General features: G+C 42.4%; 1 protein-coding gene across 7 annotated transcripts in view; it reads left to right on the plus strand.

Moving 5' to 3' along the window:
• The window catches only part of LOC122875714 (rho guanine nucleotide exchange factor 28-like), a 47,077-nt gene that overhangs the window by 19,022 nt on the left and 1,661 nt on the right, over positions 1 to 26,394 (plus strand). The window contains exons 1-29 of one of the 7 annotated variants that reach the window (XM_044195121.1): positions 857 to 1,153; positions 5,763 to 5,884; positions 6,085 to 6,467; positions 7,360 to 7,534; positions 8,197 to 8,308; positions 9,307 to 9,349; positions 10,347 to 10,436; positions 11,046 to 11,169; positions 15,061 to 15,190; positions 15,458 to 15,513; positions 16,928 to 16,985; positions 17,584 to 17,707; positions 18,197 to 18,327; positions 18,436 to 18,576; positions 19,049 to 19,299; positions 19,378 to 19,503; positions 19,610 to 19,727; positions 20,297 to 20,551; positions 20,637 to 20,713; positions 20,825 to 21,003; positions 21,185 to 21,282; positions 21,637 to 21,828; positions 22,916 to 23,047; positions 23,213 to 23,346; positions 23,436 to 23,483; positions 23,898 to 24,002; positions 24,148 to 24,312; positions 25,493 to 25,744; positions 25,930 to 26,308. In XM_044195121.1, coding sequence (XP_044051056.1) covers positions 1,069 to 1,153; positions 5,763 to 5,884; positions 6,085 to 6,467; positions 7,360 to 7,534; positions 8,197 to 8,308; positions 9,307 to 9,349; positions 10,347 to 10,436; positions 11,046 to 11,169; positions 15,061 to 15,190; positions 15,458 to 15,513; positions 16,928 to 16,985; positions 17,584 to 17,707; positions 18,197 to 18,327; positions 18,436 to 18,576; positions 19,049 to 19,299; positions 19,378 to 19,503; positions 19,610 to 19,727; positions 20,297 to 20,551; positions 20,637 to 20,713; positions 20,825 to 21,003; positions 21,185 to 21,282; positions 21,637 to 21,828; positions 22,916 to 23,047; positions 23,213 to 23,346; positions 23,436 to 23,483; positions 23,898 to 24,002; positions 24,148 to 24,312; positions 25,493 to 25,744; positions 25,930 to 26,308 — 4,285 coding nt within the window. In that variant the 5' untranslated portion in view covers positions 857 to 1,068. Of the gene's footprint in view, positions 1 to 856; positions 1,154 to 5,762; positions 5,885 to 6,084; positions 6,468 to 7,359; positions 7,535 to 8,196; positions 8,309 to 9,306; positions 9,350 to 10,346; positions 10,437 to 11,045; positions 11,170 to 15,060; positions 15,191 to 15,457; positions 15,514 to 16,927; positions 16,986 to 17,583; positions 17,708 to 18,196; positions 18,328 to 18,435; positions 18,577 to 19,048; positions 19,300 to 19,377; positions 19,504 to 19,609; positions 19,728 to 20,296; positions 20,552 to 20,636; positions 20,714 to 20,824; positions 21,004 to 21,184; positions 21,283 to 21,636; positions 21,829 to 22,915; positions 23,048 to 23,212; positions 23,347 to 23,435; positions 23,484 to 23,897; positions 24,003 to 24,147; positions 24,313 to 25,492; positions 25,745 to 25,929; positions 26,309 to 26,394 lie in introns of those variants that run through there. The other 6 variants (XM_044195115.1, XM_044195118.1, XM_044195116.1 and 3 more) reach the window with 6 other exon arrangements.

Consider the following 26,394-nt stretch of genomic DNA (forward strand, 5'->3'; position numbering starts at 1 on the left):
TTCATTTATGTGCATTTATAAGCCCATGTTGGGCCTCTTTCCAGAGTGCCATTGTCTGATTTGTCTCTTAAACCCCCTTCACCATCCTATTCTCTCACTTTTACCACCTCTGTCCTTGCTGCTGCAAATGGAGCACTGTACTCCTGCAAGTTGGCAAGGAGGGGGTGGCATGGAAGAAGAAAACAGCAGCAGCTCTCACTGCTGTCTCCATGGTGAGCCTGCTGACCTGGCAGTCCCCCCCCCCCCTCGACACTCCAAACCCCTTTCCCCCTCTGCTTGGCTTTGACATGCTAAATATAGAGAAAAAGACAGAGAGAATGGCGTGATCGAGAAGGACTCTCTTCAGACGTGGCATCAGGCATATTTGGGGTGAATGGCTTGTACCTTGGAGTGTGCAGCTCTGCAGCCTCTGAGACAATCATGAACTCACAGGGTTAATGATTTCTCTCGTGTCTGGGACTCACCTCCGCTAAGCTGTCTGCCCTTGTGTTTGTCTTCGCTGTAGGTTCTGAAGTCACTCCTATGTTTGACTTTGTCTCTTTCTGTTTCTCTCCCTCCTTCAGTCACTCTTTCCGGCCGTCAATATACTCCTCCCCCTGCTCCTGTCAGCATGTGTTGATCTCTCTCCCTCTCCCTCCGTACTGTGTGTGGTAGATGAGTGACTGAGGGGGACAGACAAAGACTTCGAGACCCTAAGGTTGGCACAGATTTGAGAAGAGCAGTCAGAAAGACAGGAAACAGTGGTAGATAGAGAGAAAACTCAAGAACAGGAGTAGAGGGAAAAGACAGGGTTCAGCCCCAGCTCTGTCGGACAGTTGGTGCCAAGTTGTGGAGGGGGAAGGGGTGGATTTTAGGGGGAGGGGTGGCTGGGGGAGACAGAGGGGAACATGCTGGCTCACTCCTGAAGTGTCAGAGTGTCTAAAGCAGGATTCTGGAAAAAGGAGAGTGAACGCTGCAGCTAGTCCACAGTCTGTTCAGCCATTGGGAAATGGATGTAAAGTGAGGCGCTGTTCATTTATTTTTCAAACACCTTGAGCTGGATAAATATTTTCTTGAAGACTGCAAATCATGGATTCTGACTCTGACTCTCCGTTCAACTACTCCTGGCCCTCTTTTCCTAAGATGAGGATGCGCAGGAAGATGGGCAAAAAAGGTAACGCTGAGTGGTACTGTCATGAATAGATGGAAATTGTCTCTCCATCCTGTCAAACTGGCAGTTATTTCTTGGTTGTATGAATAGCCATTAATGTTGACAAGGTCACTTTTCATTTCAGATATTCTTGGAATAGCGTGATAGAGTGGACAAAGTGTTACTGATATGTTGCTGCAGTGTTTGACAGACATTAGATGCATGTGGATCAATGTCAGAAAGAAAGCTAACTTGTATACACGCAGACAGTTCAGTTTTCCTTTTTCAGTTCCATCTCTTTTCTTATAGCTGTTACAGATGGCAAATGGAAGACTTTACCGCAAAAATGCCCTCCTGGCCCTCCTACATCTCACCATTCCCTGCTGAACAATACAGTTAAAATTAGACTGTTCCCTTTACACATTCTTATTCACAGGCCTCCTCTGCAGCAGCGAGTCAATCAGAGGGAGATAACTGCATGTTTGCTGGTGATGTAACCTGATATCTGACAGTATGTTGGGGAATGTCAGATGTCTACTCGATGCTGATTGAGTGGTTTGGGGCTTTCGACATCCTCATGCCACACTGTTGTGTGCATGAATGAACCCCGCTGAGGAGTTGTGGCCTCATGTGACTGCTGGGGTCCATGAAGTGCAAAAGCGAGGCTTAATATGTGCCTTCATATACCTATGCTCAGGTACCGGCAGTTGACAGCCCATGATGTGTTTTTGTTTATGTGTCACTGAAGTGTCACTGGCGCTGAAGTTCAGTGTTTGCCACAGTTTATTGCAGATTTATGAGAAACTGAACCAAAATCAAGTTAGTCCTGGTGCTTAAACATGGCACATAAGTTTGTTGCTTCATCATTAGTCATGGGAGAGCTGAAGTGAATGCTTAAAATAGTGCAACATTAAAGCAGAATGGTTAAACAGTTCATTGCTTGTGTGCAAGTCACTGTGTGTGTTTTTTGGGAAGAGCGAGAGTGAGAGAGAGAGAGACAGAGGAAGATCACATTACTGCCATGTCTGTGTCATGGCTCAACTCCAGCGGTCTTTTCCTCATCTTTCACCATAAACTTCTGCAAGATTATCCATGTTATTGCTTCTTAATTGTGATTGACATCGGCAAATTTTATACACACTGCCTGTCTGTGCTATTCAGCTGCAGAGCAGTAACAGCGGCACTGTATAAACTTTTTAAACTGACCATGTATTCTCCAAGTGGATTTAGAAGTCAAAATCTGAAAGAAAACAGCTTTAGTGTAACAATGCACCTGCACCTCAGAAATGTGATTTCAGGTGTGCCGAGCCGCAAGTTTATTTCTTCACTCTGAGGACTGATCGCCGTTCACTCTGGGTTTACCTCTTCCTGGATCTCTCAGGCTGGGTGACGGACTGAAATGTAAACATAATGGGAACGCACAATGTGATGCTTGGACTGGGATGTTTGACCACAGGTGTCACAACTCAGAGTGGGTTTGTGGATTTTGGTGAACAATTGTTTTAATGATTTAAACGGCCCTCCATGAACACTGAAGTCAAATAATTACCTCTCCCCTTTTATGAGGTTATAACACCCTCTGTTGTGCCTTTTTTAGACTTGGCTTGTTATTGTACTTTGCTCCTAATTTCTCCCAGGTCTTTCCAAAGAGACAGTTGTTTAGTGCGGTGGGACAGCATAGACAAATAATCTCTTTATACTTATAATAAACATACCTAGGTGTTTACACAATTGACAGTTATGATTCTCTGTTTATCTTGAACTTTTTGTTTTGCCATTTTCAGCACACCAGCAGCTCCCAAAAAGAGTGAACTTTGAGAAAGAACCCTTGTGACAGCCCTGCCTCCCCCCTCTCCATCCTGCCTTCCTCGATCTCTCTCTCCCAGGGGTGTGCATGGGTTGAAGGGTCACTCTCTGTGTTTAACTGCCCTGGTCTGGAAACCTGGCACTGACTGCTGTCTTTGTCTGGGTCTCTGTAAAGCTCAAGCTCTCTTTTTCTCTCCGCTGCTGTTCCAGGCGCTGCTACTGTATAGGGTTGGCTCTCGCTCAGGGACATGCTCTGAATATCACATCACTCCAGATATACCATCTGTGAGTAAAAGCCTATACCAATAGCCCCACACACTGCTCCACATTCCTGAAAACTTTCTTAGAAATGGCAACCTGCGGACAGCACTCTCCATCTCAGCGATAAAGACAGCTGCTCCGACAGAAAGATTGATTTTGTGCAGCTCTAACTTGTTAGTAATATGAACTCCCTGCTTCTCTGTTATTCCCCCAGTTAACTAATGTTAAACACAGATCGCAGCGCCTGACAGTAATGTTCTCTGAGGCGGTGTTTATGGGTCAGAGGTATATGAATGATCGGACCTGTGGCAGCCAGCTGTGGATTTGGACCTGGCCCAGAACCTTAACTATTAGTCCTGTCTGTCAAGTTCTTTAAGTGGGCTTATATGAAACAATATCTGCTTTCAAACAGCGTTTTGACCCACATCCAGAATCTGACCCCCTCTCTGGATTTGATGTTGAACTAAAACTAATCCTGTGATACATAGTTGAAGGTGCAGGTATTATGGATCAGGATTCAGGGTCATACAGTATGCAGTATAATGTTTTCATGTGGAACTAAGAGGATCCAGAAGTTTTTTAACAACAGAAGAAGAAGGTTGTAATATTTATATTTTGCCATTTTCTGCCGATTTCAGGCTTTAGTTACTTACAGTACATTTTTGTTCTGGAAGATATGATGCAGTTTGAAAGAGATACTTCAGAACTTGAGGATCAATGCGGAGTGGGCTCTTTATATCTTGCAGTGGTTCAACTTGAGTCTATATCTTTACATTTGATGTGGATGGAACAGGAATCATCTGGTGTCCTCATCAATGTCTCCCTCTTGCCTGTCAGAGTTATTGGACTCACCGCTTGCAGGAAGCACTGCCAATTGTTGCTCTGATTTATTCTCTGCGGTGCTGGCAGCTTGGAAACTATGGATAAACTATGGATTTGTTTTTTTTTAAAGAGGACTGTTAAGTCTCGGTTTAATATCTGTTTGAGGAGTTTAGGTGGAAACAGCTGTGCCAAAGACATGTTTTTGCACCGCTGGGATTGTTGCAGGCATGGCTTGGCCAGCGTAAGGTGAGACTGTCATTATGGACATAATAATATAACTGAGCTAATGAGGCTGCCTCTTCTGGTTAGTGTGACGAGTACTGCATGGTTACTACCGGTTGCTAATGTGGTTAGGAGTTCTTTTTTTCCAGTGAATGCTTTGCAGATTGTGAAATCTCCTTTCCATTGCTGCACTTCACATGCATAATGATGTCATAGATGTGAGCCGCTGAATTTAACCACAAACTTCACTTACGTTTGAAAACAAAAGGACCAAGCTGGGGTTGTGACCATACAGTGATAGTCAAACACCACAAGCCTTTGAGTTTCAAAGGTCATTCTTGACCTTGAAAACAGCCATTAACAAAACAGTCTCACCCCAAGGTCCATTTAGTAGCTGTTTGTGAGCTTTCGATGATATTACATGATCTTCACAAGCAGATGGATCTTGCCCAATTGTCATGGGAAAAGTGTAGATGTTCAAATTTCCATTTTTACTGAGCATTTAAACAACTTTACAGTTGAGTTCTTGTTTGACCTTGGAAACAGCAGTTGACAAAGAATCACACCTTAAGGTCCATTTAGTTGCTGTCCTGGAGCTTTCGATCATATCACATGATCCCAAACCTTTCATTCCACTTTATACTTTATTCAGGACATTGCATCATGAGCATTCAATTTAACAGATACATCTACTGTACATAGTATATAGACATACAGTACATACAGTGTGTGCACCACATACTGTATATACTGTACCAGTAGGAAAAAAAGAAAAATGAAACTTTTCGGGAATTTTGTGTTAATTTCAATGTTTTTATTTACATTTACATTGGCATTTACATGTTGAGTTGGAATTTTAGTATAGTGTTAGTGTTTTAGCGTGAGTGTTAGTGTTTTGTTAAGTTATAGTTCATTACATTGTGCAAATAAGCTTAAACAATACTTAACTGTGTTATATAAATGTCTCATCAAAGGTTTGTTGTAGTTAGTGCTGAGGTCAGTAATTTTCAGCCTCTTTGTGTTTGTGCGTATCTGTAAGTTGTTTTCTAAAGTACTTTCCAAGAATTTGTGTTGTGGAGAAGCTGTGTTTTATACAGAGCAACATCCCAGAGGGAGCTGTGTGTGTTTTGAGAGCAGGAGTGTTTTCCCCTGTTTAACAGCAAAACCAGGCTACTGCTCACAGTGACTCTACTGTGTTGAAAGGGTTCCTCTCAATGCTACTGTGTGCTCACCGGGAGTTATTTCCACTCACCAGCTGTATCGAAGGCAGGGTGGGGAAGAAACATGCCTATAGATGCCCACTCACAACTCTATGCACACCCATTCACGTGTGTGTGCGCAAAGAGCTATTCAGACAGACACACACACTCATACAGAGACTCTTGGTCCTGAACAATGACATGCAACTGCCCAGGATGTCTATGTCATTTCCTGTGTTTGTGAAGTTATTTGGTGTTGCTGTGGAAACCAAATGTAATATTGAAAAATCGCCTCTCTCTCTCTGGCTCCCCCCTCTCTGTAGGGAAAAGTCAGTCCATAAGGGAAAGCCAGGCCTCGTCACCGACTCTGGCTGCAGCTGCCAGACTGTCAGCGATGATACACGGCAAAGACCGAGTGTACGCCAACACCATGCTGGTGGACCAGGTGAGTCAGGCTGAAATTTGTGTTTCTTTCTATGTAGTGTAAGTAAAAATATAATGTGTAAATCAATTATATGTTTTATAACATTAACTCAGAAACAGACTTGGCTCATATGGTGTAAAATGTTCCATTACAGGAGCTACAAATCAGACTGTGGAATGGTTCCTTCTCATTCCCTTCACTCTCTCACTTTTCTGTTCCAGGTGGATGACGCTGACATTAAATACCGCTCTCCAGGGGAGGAGGAGGTGAGCCCTGCGCCCTATGTTGGCAGCCCATGCTGGGACTCCTTCTCCATGACTCCCCCTGACTCAAGGAACTGCTCTCAGAAACGGCACCCATCCTCACCCCATAATGGGGAGAGGGGAATCCAAGGCCCCGGCCTGGAGAATCACAGGGAGCCATGCCCTCGCGTCTCTCCCTCCTCTTCCTTTGCTTCCTCCCCATCTTTTCCTTCCTCCCCGCTGGCTTCCGCCCTCCGTTTGTTCGAGGGAGCACAGAGGCGTCAGACGCAGCCATGTCTGCCAGTTTCTCCTGCTTTGAATCACAGAGGATGCAACTTAACGGAGACGAGCCGGGGCCTGAGGTAAGGCGCTATTGCAGTTCATTTTTGGATTAAAAAAATCAAAGGCTCTCAAAGTGTGAACTATTATATTTGATTGCAGAACTTTTAATGTGACTGCCTCACAAATGGTTGAGTTTTTTATGTTAAAGCGAGAGAACAAACTCTGCATTATGGCCAACTTGATTCCTTGATTTTTTTTTTTTGAAAAATGAAATCATTGTACCAATTTAGAAACGTATGATTTTGAAGAATCGAAAACATTCCTGTGACTAACCCATGCCAAGTATCATCTGTTTGGAATTTCAGCAAAAGCATTTTTTGACATTTTGTGCAGTGATTGTAGTCAGTGAAGGTGCGGAAAGTGACAGGAAGCCTGGACACAATTGAGCTGTTTGTGTGTTGAAGTTGCTGAACATTCCTTCCAGTCAATACAGTGCTGCTGGATCTTCTCTGTAAGCACTGAAGCTGGCAAAATGCTGCGCAGTTTAAAGCCTGATTGTAGCCTGGATTTGGCCATGATGACTGTCCATAGTGATTTTTAAAATCAAGATCATCTTCACAAGGTCATCATGGACACAGAGTCAGCACATTATCTTGTAGTGTACCCGAGATTAGGATTTAAATCTGATGCTTCCCCAATTGAGTTATGGACCAGTTGAAGGCATCATGATCATATCAGACTGGGATGATTTTTAAGACCTCTGACTGAACAAATATGAATGTGTTAATGACAGGAATCTGAATACCGTGTTTTTGTGTGTACAACTGTACTGTGTAATGCCTAGGCTTTTGACAGTCTTTTGGTTTGTTACCAGCTTAATGTAATCATGTAGACTATAGTAGCAACAGTCGTTCACTGAATTTTGTGTGTTTGCTTCTGTGCTTGTGTGTGTGTGTATATGTGTCTAAATAGTCCTAGTCTTGAGTGTGACAGTGGAGAAGAGGACATATTGGGACATTCCTACCCCTGCTCATCTCTAAAGAAGCAGTCCATCCTGCGATCCAGCTCAGGAGAGGAGAGGGACTCTTTCGACACGTCACCAGACTTCAACCGCACACACTCCGACAGCACGCACAAGTCCACTAAAGTACACCCTCATTAGACATGTTGTATTAAATGACACTGTTTTTCTCCATGCATATGGAATCTCATGTGGCTTGAGACAGAATGCCTGCAAAACTGACCCTCCTGGTTCTCTCACTTCTGTATTCCAAACAATAAATTAAAACACCGTCTATATATATATATACTATATTGCCCTCTAGACAAGAGATTTAAAAGTTTTTGATTATTCTTATGGATTGCCTACTTCTGTAAACTCATGAAATTGCTTGAGAGGCAAACAACAGTTTGACTTTGAACTTCACCAGTTCACCTGTGTCGTTAGTCTGTTTCCAGTGTGATATGATGTGCTGAACGGATCTGATGTATCGTTCTTTCATTCAGTTATCAATTAAAACATTTTTTTGCAGTAGTATTTATAGAAAAATGCATTACAAGCACAATAAAACACTAGGAATTCATATCATACAGTAAATGCAAAGTAAAGCACTTCAACAGCCTACCTTCGAGACTAACATCAGTTGGCAAGCCCAGACTATCAACAGTTCAGTAATGTGAGTGAAAAGTCCTATGTATGGAGTGGATCTGTCAGCCCTGTTCACAGTTTCCTGTTTACAGAATTAATCCTGTGAACTTCTGCTTACTGCTCTGCCTGATCTGTTCTTTATGATCTGCTTTCTCACCAAGAACCCAGAGGAAGCCGAGGTTCGTCTACGCTCCTACTCATGCTGCTCCCCCAAAGCCAAGCTATCACGGCCGCCGCTGAACCGAGACACAACCATCACTGACCTGGCAGAAGGTGAGTGAACTTTGACCCCTTTGCCCTGTGACCTTTCTGTTCCTGGGAGCCAGCTGAATGGACACATGTGCCACATGTCTAACAGGGGGAAGACCAGACAGGTGTCATAAATCAACTGAACCTCTATAAAGTATATGTGTGTTTAGTGTCAGCTCTGCTTTAATACAGCTCTGCTACTCGTGTGTTTATGAGTATATGCAAGTGTGCAGCATTAAGGCCATGCTTTGTCCTGTGTAGATGGTGCATTCAGAAGCAGCTGTTGTTCTCTACTATAAGCGTTATGTCTCTCTAAATCCCTCTCTCGTCTCAACCAAGTTAGTAACTACAGGAACAGCAACAATCAGCAATCTAGACATTGTGGTTGGCCGGAGAATACATTTCAATGTGTCTTTTTGCTCTTTCTGGTGAATCATGGGATAAACTGGTGATTATCAAGAGCTGCACAATTAAAAGACATATCTGCTTATGCTTGACCCAATGTAATTTCAAAGTATATCTAAAGATGTAAAAACTGGAGTAAAATCATTGAAATAGTCTTGTTACAAAACCGAACCATTTTGCTACATGTTTTGCTGTAAAATGATTTCCCTGGATATTTTGATCACACAATTTTGCAAAACAATGATGTTTCTCATTGTGGCCCAAATTGTGCAGCCCGATATCTGTGCTAAGATTTTGTTTTTGGTGGTGAGTGCGGCATTCATAATGTGCAATGCGCAAACCACTGTCTCAGAGAACAACATATTCATTATTATTCTGAATTGCTGGGAGATCAAGAACAGACTTTCTCCAAAGCTTGATGTCAAGACTTTTTTTTCTTAGTAAATAAAACAATAGTCATCCAAACTCCACTTATTTATATAATGACTAACAAGTAGAGGATGATGGTTTTTAATGCCCTCAGCTGATTCACTTAGGATCTGTAATAATGTCTTCAGTTTTATTGACATGTATGTCTGGCTTGCCCGTTTGCCTGTCCTTGTTACTCTACCTTACAGAGCAGAGAGCGATCAGCCTGACTGAGACTCCCAGAGAAAAGAGGTAAAACCAGTATGTCATTTCATGAGCTCAGGAGCAATACACTCAACTGTGCTCAGCACCCATTGCGCACATGTTCCTCCCTTTTTAGGCATCAGTGTTGTCCAGTGGTTAGAGATTGGCTTAGATGTGTATGTGTGCATTTGCATGAGTATGTGTATCTCCAGTATTAAACCTGTGGTTAGGGGTCTGAGTAGGCAGGATGTGACATACTTCCTGTTTCAAGGCAGGGGCCAGAATACGCTCTGATTACAACCTCAAAATAACCCTGAATAAACAGCAAAACTCAGGGCTTTCCCGGACTCCAGACCTCAGAATCATCTAGATCATTTGTAGACCTCATCAATGATGCTGATGATTTTTGTATGTACATATTGTAGAATGTATTTTCAATATAGATTTTAACAGGTTTACTGAATTAGCATTTGCTTTACAATCCTACCATGTGAAATCTTTTGCTTATTTTGTTTTAATTTCATAAATGCCACAAAACCATATTCATTTTATACTTTATTTCATCTCACTCTCACTGCCTCATAAATTTATCATGCGCTAATACATTTTGTTTGCTAATAACCATGCATTGCTAACAGAGGAAACATTTTAGAAGCTCATATTAGGCAATTAGATTATCATATTAGATCATTAGATTATTGTATTAGAAAAAATCATATTTATACTACAATATTCACAACACCAGCCTGATCATACTCACCAACCATTTTTGTCCCTCACAATATCAGTATCCATCCAATGTTAACAAAATGTGGATGTTGCCTCTACCTTAAGCACTTGCTAATATGTTTACTAAAACAGTATGTAGCACAAACATCCACGTGACTATCCACATGTAAAACCTGTTTCTTTTGCATACACACTTTACCCAGAAATGGTTTGTATGGACTCTAATCTTAGATGCCACACATATTATTAACATTTTGAGTCTCCTGATGAGCCGAAAACACAACAGCCTGGTCTGAGGTGTGTTATATCCATGCAGGGTTTTGGGTTTCCGTAAGCGGGCCCAGTCAGCAGAGGAGGAGAGCAGCGCATCACTCCAACATCTCACCCTCACAGAGTTCCTCAAAGAGTATGTTTTCACCAAAATGGCCTCACAGCCATGCATGTATGGCTTAACTCATTCTAACCCAATCGTAAAACCATTCCCCAACTCATCCATTAACCACATGGACTCATTGCAGCTGTATTTGGTTTTATATGAATCCTAAGAAGTAGATTATATTAACACTTTTTATGTCAGGTCACATTATAGGTTTGATGTGATATTGCATGTTTCTCTTCTTCATATTCTGTCATTGTTGCCTTTCACCTAGAATGTCTAATGTAACTAGCATAAGTTGCTGTAAATAGTTGACACATTATTAATTGCATCTTGCCAAGGTCGTACTATAAATAGTATCCACTAGAGTCCATAGTGACTTTCAAGCATGCCAAGCATGTTGTTAAGAGTAATAGTCTGTAGACCAGGGGTCCTGGAAGACTGTTTGGACATTCTTTCATTCCAGCATGGCACCAACGTAACTGATTATTCAACTCTTCTTAGTATATTGAAAGTACTAAAATAATGATTAGCTTTATAAAGAGTGTGCATGTTGGGCTTGAATGCTGCAGTCTTCCACAGGCCAAAATGATGGGAGAAGTTGTGATGACTGCTGACTGAAATGTTCACACTAAACAGGATCGAGGATGAGGAGTGGGATAAATACATAATCCCATCTAAGGTCGAGTCAGAGAAGTACAAAGTCAGCCGGACCTTCAGCTTTCTCAAGAGCAGGATGTCTAGCACTCGTAACAAGACCAAGGTGAGTGAAGTTTACCCCAGAGGAAAATATGATGCCTTCACCTACAAGAATTTAAAACATGATTGACAAATCTTGAAGCTGAACTTGAACTATATATGTACATATATATATATGTGTGTGTGTGTGTGTGTGTATATATATATATATATATATATATATATATATACATACATGCAATGACCCATCATCCAGTGTGGGTCCTTAGGCAAGACCCTTCACGTTACTGCCTACCTCATGCAATGATGGGTGACAATGAAAGATATGAGATGCCGGCTCAGACGTCGCCCGGCCAAACAAGGTCTGCGTCAGGTGCTGGGGAACCAGAGTACTGTGATGAAAAATGGGCTACTGGAACAAGACGGAGATGGGCGAGATGCGATAACAAGGCTCTGTTGGAATGCTACTACTCCTACTACTACTAGGATGTGGGATGAATGGTTACTTCGAAACCCACAATCAAGGCTTACAGCGAAGCAACTAGTAGCTCAGTGTTCCAACATCTACAAGCGGCAACTGCTATCACAACTTGAGACTGACGAGATACAACACAAATGCTACGGCAAGGGGGAGCCAGGACAACAGGTCAGAGGGGAGCCAACAGCGGCTCCCCAACCAGAGATTGGGTATGAAGCCCCAACAAGTGCAATCACGCTGAACGAGGTAGCGACTGACCTGAAAGATAAGATCATGGCGAGAATGAATGCAAGGCAACCCCGACGCCAATTACAATGGCTAAGTGAAGTACCATCAGAAAGTCTCCTAGAAGATGTGAATGCAGCATTGAGTGCGATCCCTACAACAACCATCACTGAAAACAATGAGCCGATATACACTTAAGCAGCAGTGATCCTCGAGATGCTTGGCTATAAGATCAACCTTGGGAGCCATGAGAAACAGTGCCCACCATGGAAACGAAGGCTGGAGGCTAAAATCAAGGAGGCACGGAGAGAAGTGAGCCAACTGACAGAGGCCGAGAGAGGTGCAATGACAACAAACAGCACCGGGCCCTGACAGGATCCACATCTACTGGCTAAAGAAGCTCACTGCACTCCACGAGCACCTAGCAGCACAAATGAACCAGCTGCTAAGGGATGGCAAAGAAACCAGAGGACCAACTCCTGGTTGACAGAACAGTCACCCAAGACTGCAGAACCCAACACACCAACCTGTGCACTGCCTGGATTGATTACAAGAAAGCATATGACTTCATTGCAAACTCAATGAGGCTGTGGAAAACCACCCTTGAGGCCAATGGCAAGCCACTTGCACAAGTGTCCATCAAATGTGACATATACCAAGGAGATGCCCTGTCCCCACTGCTGTTCTGCATAGGTCTGAACACCCTCAGCCAAATAATCAACAAGACTGGCTATGGATACCGACTCAGGAACGGGCCCACCATCAGTCACCTCCTCTACATGGATGACATCAAGCTATACGCTAAGAGTGAACGGGACATCGACTCACTGATCCACACCACCGGGATCTACAGCTCTGACATTGGGATGTCATTCGGGCTTGAGAAGTGTAGTCGAATGGTGACGAAGAGAGGGAAGGTAGTACACACAGAAGGGGTCTCACTCCCAGAAGGAACAATAGCAGACATTGAGGATGGTTACAAGTACCTTGGAATACCACAAGCAAATGGCAACCTCGAAGAGGTAACAAGGAAAACAGCAACTGCCAAATACCTCCAACGAGTAAGGCAAGTCCTAAGAAGTCAGCTCAATGGCAAGGCCCAGGCAATAAACAGCTACGCCTTGCCAGTGATCAGATACCCTGCGGGAATAATAAGGTGGCCAAAGGAAGAGATACAGACCACAGACGTTAAGACACGAAAGCTCCTCACCATGCATGGAGGGTTCCATCCCAAATCCAGCACCCTGAAACTGTACGCTAGCCGTAAGGAAGACGGCCGTGGACTAGTGAGTGTGAGAGCCACTATCCAGGATGAAGTACATCAAAGATAAGGCCCCAACAGATGACGTGCTCAGTGAATGTCTCAGGCAAAGGGGAACAGAGCAAGAGGTGCTGAAGGAGTGACCATCATGGGAGGACAAACCCCTACGTGGGATGTACCACCGGAACATAACTGAAGTGGCTGATATCAAGAAATCCTACCAATGGCTAGAGCGGGCCGGACTGAAGGACAGCACAGAGGCACTCATCATGGCCCTGAGCACCAGAGCAATAGAGGCCCAGATCTACCACACCAGATAAGACCCAAGGTGTAGGCTGTGCAAAGAGGCCCCTGAGACAATCCAGCACATGACTGCAGGGTGTAAGATGCTGGCAGGGAAAGCATACATGAAGTGCCATAACCAAGTGGCTGGCATAGTGTACAGGAACATCTGCACGGAGTATGGACTGGAAACCCTGAGGTCAAAGTGGGAAACACCTCAAAAGGTGGTAGAGAATGACCGAGCCAAGATCCTGTGGGACTTCCAGATTCAGACTGACAGAATGGTAATGGCGAACCAACCAGACATCGTGGTGGTGGACAAACAGCAGAGGAAAGCCGTTGTGGTTGACGTGGCAATACCAAGTGATGGCAACATCAGGAAAAAGGAACATGAGAAACTAGAGAAATACCAAGGGCTCAGAGAAGAGCTGGAGAAGGATTGGAAGGTGAAGGTGACAGTGGTGCCCGTGGTCATCGGAGCACTTGGGGCAGTGACCCCCAAACTGGAGGAGTGGCTACAGCAGATCCCTGGAAGAACACCAGACATCTCGGTCCAGAAGAGTGCAGTACTAGGAACAGCAAAGATACTGCGCAGAACCCTCAAGCTCCCAGGCCTCTGGTAGAGGACCCAAGCTCGAAAGGATGAGACCACCCGCGGAGGGTGAAGGACGAAGTTTTATATATATGTATGTATGTATGTATGTGTGTGTGTATATATATATATATATATATATATATATATATATATATATATATATATGTATATATATATATATATATATATGTATATATATATATATATATATATATATATATATATATATATATATATATATATATATATATATATATATATATATATATATATATATATATATATAATGTGTGTATATATATACATATATATATATATATATGTGTGTATATATATATGTATGTATATACGTGTGTGTATATATATATGTGTGTATATATATATATATATAGATAGATATGTGTGTATGTATATATATGTGTGTATGTATATAAAACTCAGAGCTGAAAGGCCTCCCAACTTAGTGCAGTAAAAGATTTACCACCTCTCAGACAGGTCAGGTCAGAATTCCTGTGCTGGGAAGCCATTGTCTGTGCAATGTGCCTTTATTTGGCAAGGGAGAAAATTCCCTCTCCTCAGGTCTTAGTAACGGGATACAGTGAAAATATCCCCTTACATAATGCGTAGACCCCCTCCACACAGCGTGAGGAACCAAAACACATTCCATAGTACACTTTCAATCTTATAACCACGTGTGCATGTGTTCAAGAACATGTTTCCATGTATGTACAGACGCACGATGCACAGTCAAAAAACAAACATGCACTCTTAGACTTCCTTGTAAAGTTTGATAAGAAAATAAACATTGCACTCACACACATACACAGAGGAATCCCCCTAATGCCCCCCTAAGGATAAAGCACCACAACAGCAGTCAGTCTCCATGGACCTTAACAAAGTAAACAGAAAAGCTCACTCAGAGGCCCCTTTATCTCAACTAACTCCACTTTAACAGGTGTGTTTCAGCAAGGAGATGACTGCTATATGCCTCTTTCTGCCTGCTGCTCAGCGTCATGTTATTTCTACTTTGGTGGTTTACATGATATTGTGGCATTAACTGCAGTAAATGTCAGTCAAATGACTAAATTTAAAATATTTATGACTTGCTTTTCAGGTAAAGGGGAAAGAGGTGAAGGTAGGAGCCGCTAATGGACACCAGTTTGTCCCTGTGTCTCCATCTGGTCCCGCTCTCTGTGTGGCCTGTGATAAGTCTGTTTCTGGGAAGGAGCTGTTGCAATGCTCCAGTAAGTACTATACTGGCAGTACTGTTTTATGTTCGTGCTGGCTGAACTGTTTGGGGTTTGTGTAAATCTCTTTGCACATGCTGCATTTATGTGTTGTTTAGCAGAAGACATGATGTCAGTTTTCTTCTTCCCACAAAGTCAACATTGATTGTGAGGAGCAGGGCAGTTTGACAGCCATCTGGACACTGAATCTAGAGATATGATAATTTTGTTTATTATCAGTTTACTGATGAAATTAACTGGGATTTCATCTGCCTTTGTCTGTAGACTGTTTCCTGAACATCCATAAAAACTGTCGAGAGTCTGTTGCAGGCTGTGGAAAGGTAACCAACACCACACACCAGACCTTTGGTCTCAAAACCAACAAGCTAGAGTAATGATGGATTTCATAGTATAGTTTAAAAGGAATATTTCACTCTAAATTAGTTTACAAACATTGAAAAACAGCTGTTGTTGACAATGCATGTCTGGGACTACTTTTAGTTTGATGGTGTTTTTCTTATTGTCATAACAGCAAACCAGATACAAATAATGTGGTGTCATTTTAATATATATTTGCAAGAATGTCATGAGTCAAGCTCAGGCTTTTTTTTTTTTTTCGGCAAAAAGTCTAAAGGAGTCAGAGTCCATAACTTCCAGAAAATTACAAATGAAACTGAGAAATAATTCAACAACACAGGAACAAAGACCAGGACACTCGACATAAAGAAACTAACAATCTGACAAAGAGACAAGACAAGAACACAGACTAAATACATTCACGTGAGGGGAGATAACGAGACACAGGTGAAACTAATCAGGGTGGGACAAACTATCCAAAACTGGCAGGGAAAAGCAAACAAAGACAGGAAGTAAAACTACAAGACAAATGAGGGAAGATGAATATTTCAGAATAAAACAGGAAATACTAAATGCATACATAAACCCTCAAACCATGACAGTTGTCATTTCAGTTATCTCAGCTTGAGCTTGGAGACTATAAATTTGTAACAGAAAGGGTCTAACAAAAAGATGCCATAGATGGCATTATGGAAAATGCAGGATCTAGCTTTACCGTTGTTTGACCTGATTCTGACTTTTACTAGGGAGTACAAGTCAGAATATCTTGGCCTCTACTGCTTCACTTTTGAACATGCCTTTTAAACATTGTCTCTTGCAAATCTGCTAAATCTTGTGCAAGTGCAACTCAATCACTGGTGTAACGCTGCCTCAGTAGACTCCAGTAAGTTCACATATGATCTCTTGGGGTTGTCAGAATCCTTCTTGGGAAGTGGTAGAAATCTGTAATTGTCAACTGACCATGTCCAGTGGTCTGAGACACGTGCTGTGTGGCAGCAACATCCCCAGTTCAAATCTAGCTTTTGTTGCAGGTCATTCCCTCCGTCTCACGGAGTGTGTTTCCTGTCACACTCACACTGTGCTGTCTAATAAAGGCAAAATGCCAAAAAGAGAAATAAATCAGTTACTGAAGTAGAGGCAGGCTGAGAGAAAGTGGGTACAAGAGTACAAGAAGAGTAAATTCCAACACTTAGTGACAAAAGAACTCCTGGAATGTGTTGAACGTCACAAACTAACAAGAGCATCTGGGGGGGGGTCTCTTTAATGTTTTTGTCAAGGCATAAATTGACTCCAGTATTGACTGAATTTGTTGTCACAACAACTTGATATTTAATGCACAAACACTATACACATACACTTTACAGTTGTTGATTTTAATATGATAATGTTTTTCCCCAGAAGCAGCAGGAGAGGAATGCATTGCTGATGAAAAGCAAGACCTTGTCTCTCCCACAGAGTGAGTCAAAAATGACGGCGTGTCCTCCTGCCCATAGTGTCCTCCCTTGGTCTTTGATTAAGTTTTTACCTGTCCTCCCTTGTTTCTCCTGTAGTAGATTAAGAAAGCCATTGCTCCTCATCCCTCACTCTCTCCTCTTCCCTGTTGTTCGTTCCCTGGTAAAAAAGGTTAAAATTTAATCTATCTCAGTGGGGGATCTGGCCTGGATTGCGTTTATGGGTGTGTTTGTGCATGAGTACAAAGGTTGAGTGTTTCTCTTGCATTGACAGGATAATTATTATTTATTAATATTTCTTAATGTGAAGCTCTGTCTTCACTGAGTGTTTGATGTCTGACAAAGGTGTCAAGGTCAAACAAAATCAGCTTCAATTACTACAACATACTGTAGGCTGCATGCCCAGTAAAACAATGAAAGATAACTAATGCAGACCTCCTCACAGCTGTATAATCCAGTTACTGTTACATTTGGTGACTACATAGATACAAACAAAGCATCTGAACACAAAACAGGAATTTAAAGTGTTTATTTGTAGAATGGGAAAGCCTCCAAGGTGTGACTGATCCCTCTCACTGCTCAATGTCCTGGTCTCTCCTCCAGACTCGAAAGACGACACTCCAGCCTCCATTTTCTCCTCTTCCTCTTTACTTCCCACGATGGCCAGAGAGAAGAGAGAAACAGTCGCTCCTCTCTCCAAAAGCCTCTCCATCTCTATAGACAGCAGGTAGGATGGCAGTGTTACCACAACATATCAACCAATACATCAAAATGATATTTGAATTTGTTATGACCACCACTACATAAAACGTCTGTAACAGTCAATTTAACACATTTTAAACATTATTAATGTTTATTTATTTCATTTTACTAACATATATATATATCGTTCAATTTTACCGTTGATTGGGTGAGGTAGTCCAACTTGCCTAAAGGTAGTACTATCCTCCAAATCCGGTTTAATTCATCTGGATTTCAGTGAACTTTTCTATCTATAAATTTCGAGGGAAACTGAATATTTGAGATTTTGAATATTGGCACAAAATATCAGCCAAATGCGACTTCAGTCACCAAATACTTCAGTTATCACCAAATAATTCAGTCATAAAATGCCAGAGTAAATAAAACCTTAGTTCACAATCACGCACCCCCATGCAAACACTTACTTTGTCTTAAAGTTCTATGTTCAGATCTAACTTATTTTGTTTCTGTACAGACGGCTGAGTGATGCAGCAGGGGCGGACAGTGAGTGCAGTGTGACAGCTTGCACTAACAGCTCATTATCTGATGAGGGAACACCAGTCACAGCGATTCCCCCGTCAACCGAGCCGCCAATCACCACACAGGGTGAGAATGACAAGCTTGCCACACCTATACACACATAAAATTGAGAATTACTGTAGAGTGGATTGTGGTTTGGAATAAAGTCATTGTTCATTATATTTGTTCCTGCAGATGCTGTTGATGCTTCTCTACTGAGTGACCTGTCAGCTGACCTGCTGGGACTTGAGGTGGAGTCATGGAGTCTCGCGGTCAGTTCGGAGTTTTGCAGGCAACACGACAGGCACACCATTAAACGACAGGATGTTATTTATGGTGGGGCAATTCTTCTTAATACACTATTTTATATGAGCAGTATGTACTATGGATGCTGTATCTGTAATTGTAAAGCAGATCTTACTGGTTGAGTCAGACCTCAGTAGGTGGAGCCAAAGAATCACTTTTTCAGTAGTCAAGCTAGATAACTGGCAGAGCTGTGGCCTTGAGACTTGACTTGGGCTTGATCTAAATTACTTAAAACATACTGTGCACACTTTCAAGTTGGAAGCCCACAAAAAAATGTTGAAATTAGTTACTAAAGCAGTTATGTAGCCACTTTTACCCCTTGCGGTTCCACTGGGCTTCAGCCAAACTCTTGTTTGCCACGATAATCCAATCTTCCACGCAGGTTTATTTCAATCAGTGAGATTATTTTAGCCACGTTTACCCAACTCAACATCTCATCTGCACCTGTTAACATGCACATTTATTTCATTGCCCATAATCCACTCTCGCTGCCCCCATGTAGAGCTGATGCAGACAGAGCTGCACCACATCCAAACCCTGACGGTCATGTCGGAGGTGTTCAGGAGAGGCATGCTGGAGGAGCTGCAGCTCGACTGGGACTGTGTGGCCCGGATCTTCCCCTGCTTGGACTCCCTGCTTCTCTTTCACAGAAACCTCTTCGGAGCACTGCAGGAACGCAGACAGGCTGCAACCCAACCTGAGAACCCCCGAAATTACCTCATCCATCAGATTGGAGATGTACTGCTTCAGCAGGTTGGTGAAAATGGATTCATGCACATAAACGCACACAGATACATGTCTGTAACCAATCTCTAATGGCCTCTTTCTCAGTTCTCAGATGAAAATGCTGAGAAGATGAAGCAGGTGTATGGAGAGTTCTGCAGCCATCATACCGAGGCCGTCAATGTCTTCAAAGAGCTGCAGCAACAAAACAAAAAACTCCAAAACTTTGTCAAAGTAAGCTCCTGCTTCCAGACCTCTTGTGCTTTTTAAATAAGTGTTTTACAGTAAACTGTCTTGACTGAGCAAGTACTCATTTTGGTGTTAACCTCTCTGCTCACAGCAACAGAGCAATAACTCTCTGGTCAGACGGAGAGAGGTGCCAGAATTCATCCTGCTGGTCACTCAGCGCATCACCAAGTACCCAGTGCTGCTGGAGAGGATATTACAGTACACTCAGGGTATGTCAGCTCTACTGTGTCTTGAACAAAACCCTAAATATATGCAACTCTGTTACATATCCTGTGTAATCGGCAACACAAAGGGCAAGCCAAGGGGCATTTTTTATGTTCTTGCATCACAAAATGTAAAATTTGTAACATGATCCACATATTTGCTGCAACATTGCATGTTTCAGGCCAGACTATCACGTGAAAAGTACAATGCAATTAGAGGTTATTTCCTGTGTTCATCATTAAAGTGTCATATTAACTATAATATTTTTTGCAAAGTGAGAGAATATTATCAATTTTGCATTCTTCTTTTATAGTGCTATATGATGTTGCAGTTTTTAAATAGCCTGCTTGCGAAAGATATTTGCTTTTCATGACTCGTGTCAATTAGCAGTTAATGGATAAAGAAAGCCAATCTGTGCAGAGCTGACTTGTGCTAAACACTTCTGCTTGTGTGGAATATATGAAGAGCCTAAATGTCTGAACTTATTTTCACATTGAGTGCTGTCTAATTAAAAAACAGTGTTTTGCACAGGGTAAAATATTATTTTAATGTGACCTCTCTGTTCCTCCCACAGAGGAAAGTCAGGAACACTCTGACGTGTCAAGTGCCCTGGCTCAGATCCGTGACATCATTGCTGCAGTGGACCTGACTGTAAACAAGTATGAGAAGTGTCAAGAGCTGCAGGAAGTGCTGGCCCGGCTGGAGAACAAGAGCTTTGCCAAGCTAAAGAACGGCAAGGTGTTTCGTAAACAGGACCTGCATGGCAAACACAGAGATCTGCGGTATAAAGGGCTGGTCTACTGGAAGACTGCCACAGGACGTCTAAAAGGTGTGTATGAGATCATCTGTGCCACAAGATCTTTTGAGTTTAACAGACAACCAATCTAGATGTATTTCTACTCTTCCGTTTTCAGATACTTTGGCTCTCCTGCTTGGAGACGTTCTGGTTTTCCTACAAGAGAAAGATCAGCGCTTTATATTTGCTGCTGTGGTAAATCTTGACCTGAAGAACACTTTGACATCAGAGACACCATGTCCAGCTGTCTATGCATTTCTCTCCATCCTTTAACCCATCTTCATGGGTTTTATCTGCTTTTTTCAGGACCAGAAGCCTCCTGTAATCCCTCTGCAGAAGCTCATTGTTAGAGAAGTAGCAAATGAGGAGAGAGGGATGTTCCTTATCTCCGCCTCCTCAGTGGGACCAGAGATGTATGAAGTTCACACCACCACCAGAGACGAGAGGAATGCGTGGATGAGACACATACGACAAGCTGTAGAGAGGTGCGTGTGTGTGAGCATGTGTGTCAGGTCAAGTCTACAGTCGTACAGTTTGTCTGTACAGGTATGCATATCTCAGGGCTTCTAGTTGGAATCTGTGTGCATGTGTGTGTGCCTGGTTAATGTGTGGAGGTGTATGTGTGTGTGTGTTACTCATTGTCTAACCTACTGGTCTACCTGGCAGTAGTCCTGAGGAAGAGGAGGAGGAGGAGCGAAGTGCTGAGACAGAGGAGGCCAGGCGAGCGGCAGAATTGAGAGTTCAGAAGATCACCAAGTTCCAAGGTAAGAAAACATTTGTGTGCCCACATGCACATTTTAGCAGTCACATCGTTCTCTGATAGAATCATAAACAACAACAAGTCCTTATGACTGTTTCCAGTTTTTTGGAAACTATTAGGTCAGTTTCAGGTGAAACTAGCTATTAACAGATACTCAGGCAGATTCCTTCCTGAGGGCAGGGCTTATGTAACACAGAGTAGCTTAAATTTCTAATTCCCGTCCCATTTCTTCACAATTGAGAATGACTTCCGGATGGGAGCCGAAACGTCTTGATTCTGAAAACAGTGTCCAGATGACTACGACTGAAACCTTTTCTACGATGGAACAAGTCCTTATCTTAGTGTTTGTTTTGTGTAGAGACACTGTTGGTTCAGGACCAGCGAATCTGCAACAGCCTGGAGGAGAAGTTACAGCTTTATGCTGAGCTTACAGAGTTAACCCTCCGCTCACCAGAACCTGTACCACATCGCCATCTGCTGGTACAACCAGACACCGACAGTGAGACGCCACGACAGGCCACCTCACTGCTCACAGCTGCACTCAGAGAAGGTAAAAAAAAAGCTGTTATGCGGTTACTAAATGGTGTGGGCTGAATGATCCTGCAGTCATGCTGCAGATATCAGTTTGTGAACATGTTTCACAAGTCTAATGATGGCTAATGATTATGACTAGTGACTAACATATTAAACAACATGTAAAAAAAATGAACATGAATGCACCATTCTGGCTTGCACTTGCATACATTTTTATTCATCTTAAACAAATTGTATCCATTTCTTAAAGCCCCTGGTATATAGCTATGATACATCAACACTGGTGTTTTTACTTATTTTGGTTGATTAGACCAGGACTGTGTTGCCGTGTGCAGACCATCCTTTATTGACATCTCCCTCACTCTCCTGTTAGTTTTGTTGCAACTATGGACCTTTTTCACAGAAGACATTTTGACATGTCATGGCAGAAAAAGCACAGCTATAATTAGAAACATTAAGAATGGCTGCATCCCTTTTAGGTTTGCCATTTTCAGGTCCCTGTTTATGTGAATGAATGCTAACTATGTATGGTTTCCTGGGACACTTAAATTGAATGATCCATTCATTAATTTTATTTTGGTAATTTTATTAGGATTTTCCTGCTATAACAAAGTCAAAATGTCTGCTATAAAAAAGGTCTGTAAGGGCTGGACAACTTGCACCTTCATCATTCTTATCTGTATATTGAGTTTGGTGACATCATATAATTCCTTGCATAGCTCAGCCCAATTTCAACCTGAGCTTTAATCAGCCAAAATAAGAGAAAACTCCTGTGAGGGTGTGCAGGACTTTTAATCAACTAAGATGCAGCTTTGCAAAGTACATCAGTACTGTATTGTAACAAATAGATATTGAACAGTTGTTGTAATTAGAATTGTGTATTAGACTTACCAACTAAAAAGTAAAAAAATAAAATTACTGCAAATATTGCAAATATCAAATGTGAAAAAGACAGTCTGCATAAAACATCGTAGGAAATATGAAAGTAAAACTGAAAAGTGATATGGTACACTGTAGGTTTATGTTGTTTTGGTTGGCATTTGGAAAACAGACTTGTTCACAGAATAATCGCGAGTTTTGACAGATATTTGCTTCTTCTGCAGCAGAGAACCTGATCACCATTCTGCAGGCTAGTGATGGCCTTTCTGTACAGAGTCAGACCTCTCCCATCCGAGGACCAGAGGGCTGCAGCTACAACAGTCACGGCAGCAGCATCCAGGAGTCTCCCTCTGAACGTGAGTCACGGATATACACTGAATTCTGAATGTCAATGTTTGTCCTTTAGTCGAAATTGCTGCCCACATACTACGTGACCTCTACTGATGTGGCTGAGTCACATTGTCTAATATGTGCAGGCAATGACATTTACTTGGGCCTTTCTTCTTTTCTTGTTGCTACAGCGGATTATCTGAGCACGCTCAGTATGAGCTCCACTTCTCTTGGATCAGACAGCGAGCTGACGGGGCTGGACAGCGTGCTGTGGAGCTCTGCTGTGGAGCTACGAAGAGGAGACCCCAAAGGGACACTGTTAAAGGTTCAACCACTGTAGTTCTCCATGAGCAATGTTTGTTGATAAAATAAACATGCATTACTGTTCCTCTGTAATAACACAGTTTTCTGTAGGTGGCAGAGAGCGTCCAGAGTCTGACTCAGCTTCTCTATAGTCTGCAGGTAAGAATTTGGCTTTGTGAAAGGACAGGATTAACATTAAATACTGGGTATTCTGTATGTAAATACAAAATGATAATAAATATTACTGTATGACTTGGGTTGGTTTCTGATTCATTTTGGATCTTATAAAAAATCTCTTTTTTATTCAATTCAGATACTCAGGTTGTCATTTAGCTCAATAGCAAATATGTAATATATTTGTAAACGGTTGTGTTTTAGTCCTTTGAAATGTCCATGTTCATTGTCCATGTTCATTTTAATAGATTTGATAAGGGATTCAAAAGGATTCAGATTCGATAAGCAAGATACCGATTGATCAAAAGCTACCACAACTCTAAACAACAGGGGTTATGGTTAATGGTTATACAGGTAGTAACTGGAGTGTGATCAGGTGTCTCCTGCTTGTGTTGGCAGGCTGCCGTAACCCTCCAGGACAGCTGCCATGAAGTCCAGAAATTCCTTCTCCAGGAGGGAGAAAGACCTCAGCTCCGAACCCTCACTTCCCTCCAAAACAGTCTGGTATCAGTCACATGATATTCATGTTAAAATAAAACATTTTTACTACATGCAGGCCCATACTAGTGTATCAATGTTTTGAGGAAGTCCAGTTGACTCTTTTTGAAATAATGATGAAAAGATTAAACAAGTTTATGTTGTTACCCAGGAGCAGGAGAGGCAGAGGAGTACTGATAAGAAGAAAGAGGAAGTAGAAAAGAGGTGTTCAGAGAGGAAGAAAGAAGAGGTGGATGAAGTGCAGAAACTCCACGTGAAGCTGAAACAGGAGCAGCAACGCTGGGACAAAGAGTGTCTGTCCAGGGAGAAACAACAGGTAAGCCGCATGCTGATGTTCTGAGTTGTTCTCTCCAAGTCAAAGCTGTCAATAAGTAAAAAGTCAAAAAGACATGAATTGAAACAGTCATGCAGATTATAAGTAGAGTTCAGCAAAATAAAAAGTCCAAGCTGTCACATACCAGCAGAATTCACATCTCCCTGATCAGATACTTTTAGATAGCAGTAGATATCAGTACTTACTGTATGCGCAGTGAAGTTCAGATGTTATTTTGTGGGGAAATGTTGTTACTTCCTTTTTTGATTGACCAGAGGTGTGAATTTCTGCCTGTACGTAAAGCTAACTGGTTTCTAAACATTTGCAACATCTATGTATACTCTTGTTTAATTTCTCACATAAAATGCAGCATGTGGAAGCAATGCATTCTAATTTGTTAAGGCTACGGTTGGTGGGTGACCTGGATTCTCATCTCTCATCTAATGTCAGTGTAAAATGGTGTATTTAGAAATAAGCTTATGCTCTTTTTTGTGATCAGCATTTTATTGTTTGTTTTTTTCTCATACTCAAACACACTCACTGTGGAGGTGTAGCATAACAATATCACCATACCGTATACTGCATCAACACATCCAATGCATCTCCCCATTCAACACAGCTTGCCCCCGTTCTCCAAATCTCATCCATACATTTTGTGAAGTGCGTACATTATCGCCGTTTTGTTTAGCACCATGCATTCTTTATTGATATTACCATAGCAAGTATAAGACAAAAATGTAACCACTGAGTATTTTTAATAGAGCATTAGGGTTTCTATGGTGCAGATGAGAAGGTATTTTACTAATAAGTAAGTAAGACAGAGTGGAAGACAGCAGCCTCTAAAATCTTGCAACTCTAGGACAATTCCAATGTGTACAGCTGTACCAATTTGCACTTGTTGTTTATACACAACACTCAAATGTGATATTATAGATAGCTGCAACATTTTCTGCTATCAAACTCAATTAATGGTGATTTTATTATTTTTGCAGATGACCAAAAGCTAATAAATAAATAGGGAGGATTGATCCTTTAACCGTTTCAAATCCAGCATTCAGTATGCTTGTAAAGTGTTAAAGTTGCAAGCACATCTCTGAATCCCAATCACAGTAATGGCAATGTTGAAACTCAGGAAGAGATAATAAGTGGCTGAACTTTCTGATGTGCAAGTATGTGTTTCCAGAGTGAGCAGGAGAGTGTGCTGGAGCAGCGAGAGCAGCAGTGCCTCCTGGAGGCCGAGCGTCTGCGCTGCGAGCGTGAGGAGCTGGAGGCTCAGCTGCTGGAGTATCAGCAAAATCTGGACCGACTGAGGGAGGGCCAGAGGAGTGTGGAGAGGGAGAAGGAGAAGATCGAAGCCCAACAGAGGCTACTGCAGAGCTGGAGACACAACCGCCAGAGCAGCCTGCCTGTTAAAATACCACTGGATGGATACAGGGTAGGAAAGGGAGGGGGGAGGAGAGAGAGGAAGGTGACGTACAGTAACGGAGAGAAAGAGGAGGTGTGGAGAGGAAAATGTTTACCAGGATCTGAACGAAAAAGCAAAAATAAAAAACAAAACACTGGACACTACTAAGAAAACCATGTCACCTCTGCTTTTTGTGGTGTTGTTTCAATCCCCAGGTGTCCAGCCACAGCCGCTCAGGCAGCCTGGATGGTAACTGCTCAGTGTACGAGAACGAGGCGGCTTTACTTGCCTCCCTCCAGCAGAACCGCCTCCACCAGCCCGCCAACAACAACCAGCACCAGCGTCTGCTCTCTGCGCCGAGGAAGAACCACGACGGCCTTCTGCACGGCTCCAGCTACACCGCAAACCTTGGCCTCAGTGCCAGCCTCTACAACAGCCTCAACACCCTGCTGAGCCAGGCACACAGCAAACAGCCTCCGGATGGTCTGACATACCCAAACTACAGTAACAACCACTGCTGCCCCCGGCCTCTGAACGACTCCATCCACCCCTTCTGCAGCAGGGTCACAGCACAGCCACAAAGGGCCAACAACAGTAAGTGTACTCATATTCCTTTCCATGTTTATAGTTCTGGACAGCAAACAAAGACATGCAGCAATTTGTCAACTACCCATATAGTG

This window comes from Siniperca chuatsi, linkage group LG5, assembly GCF_020085105.1.
Source record: "Siniperca chuatsi isolate FFG_IHB_CAS linkage group LG5, ASM2008510v1, whole genome shotgun sequence".
Classification (NCBI taxonomy): domain Eukaryota; kingdom Metazoa; phylum Chordata; class Actinopteri; order Centrarchiformes; family Sinipercidae; genus Siniperca; species Siniperca chuatsi.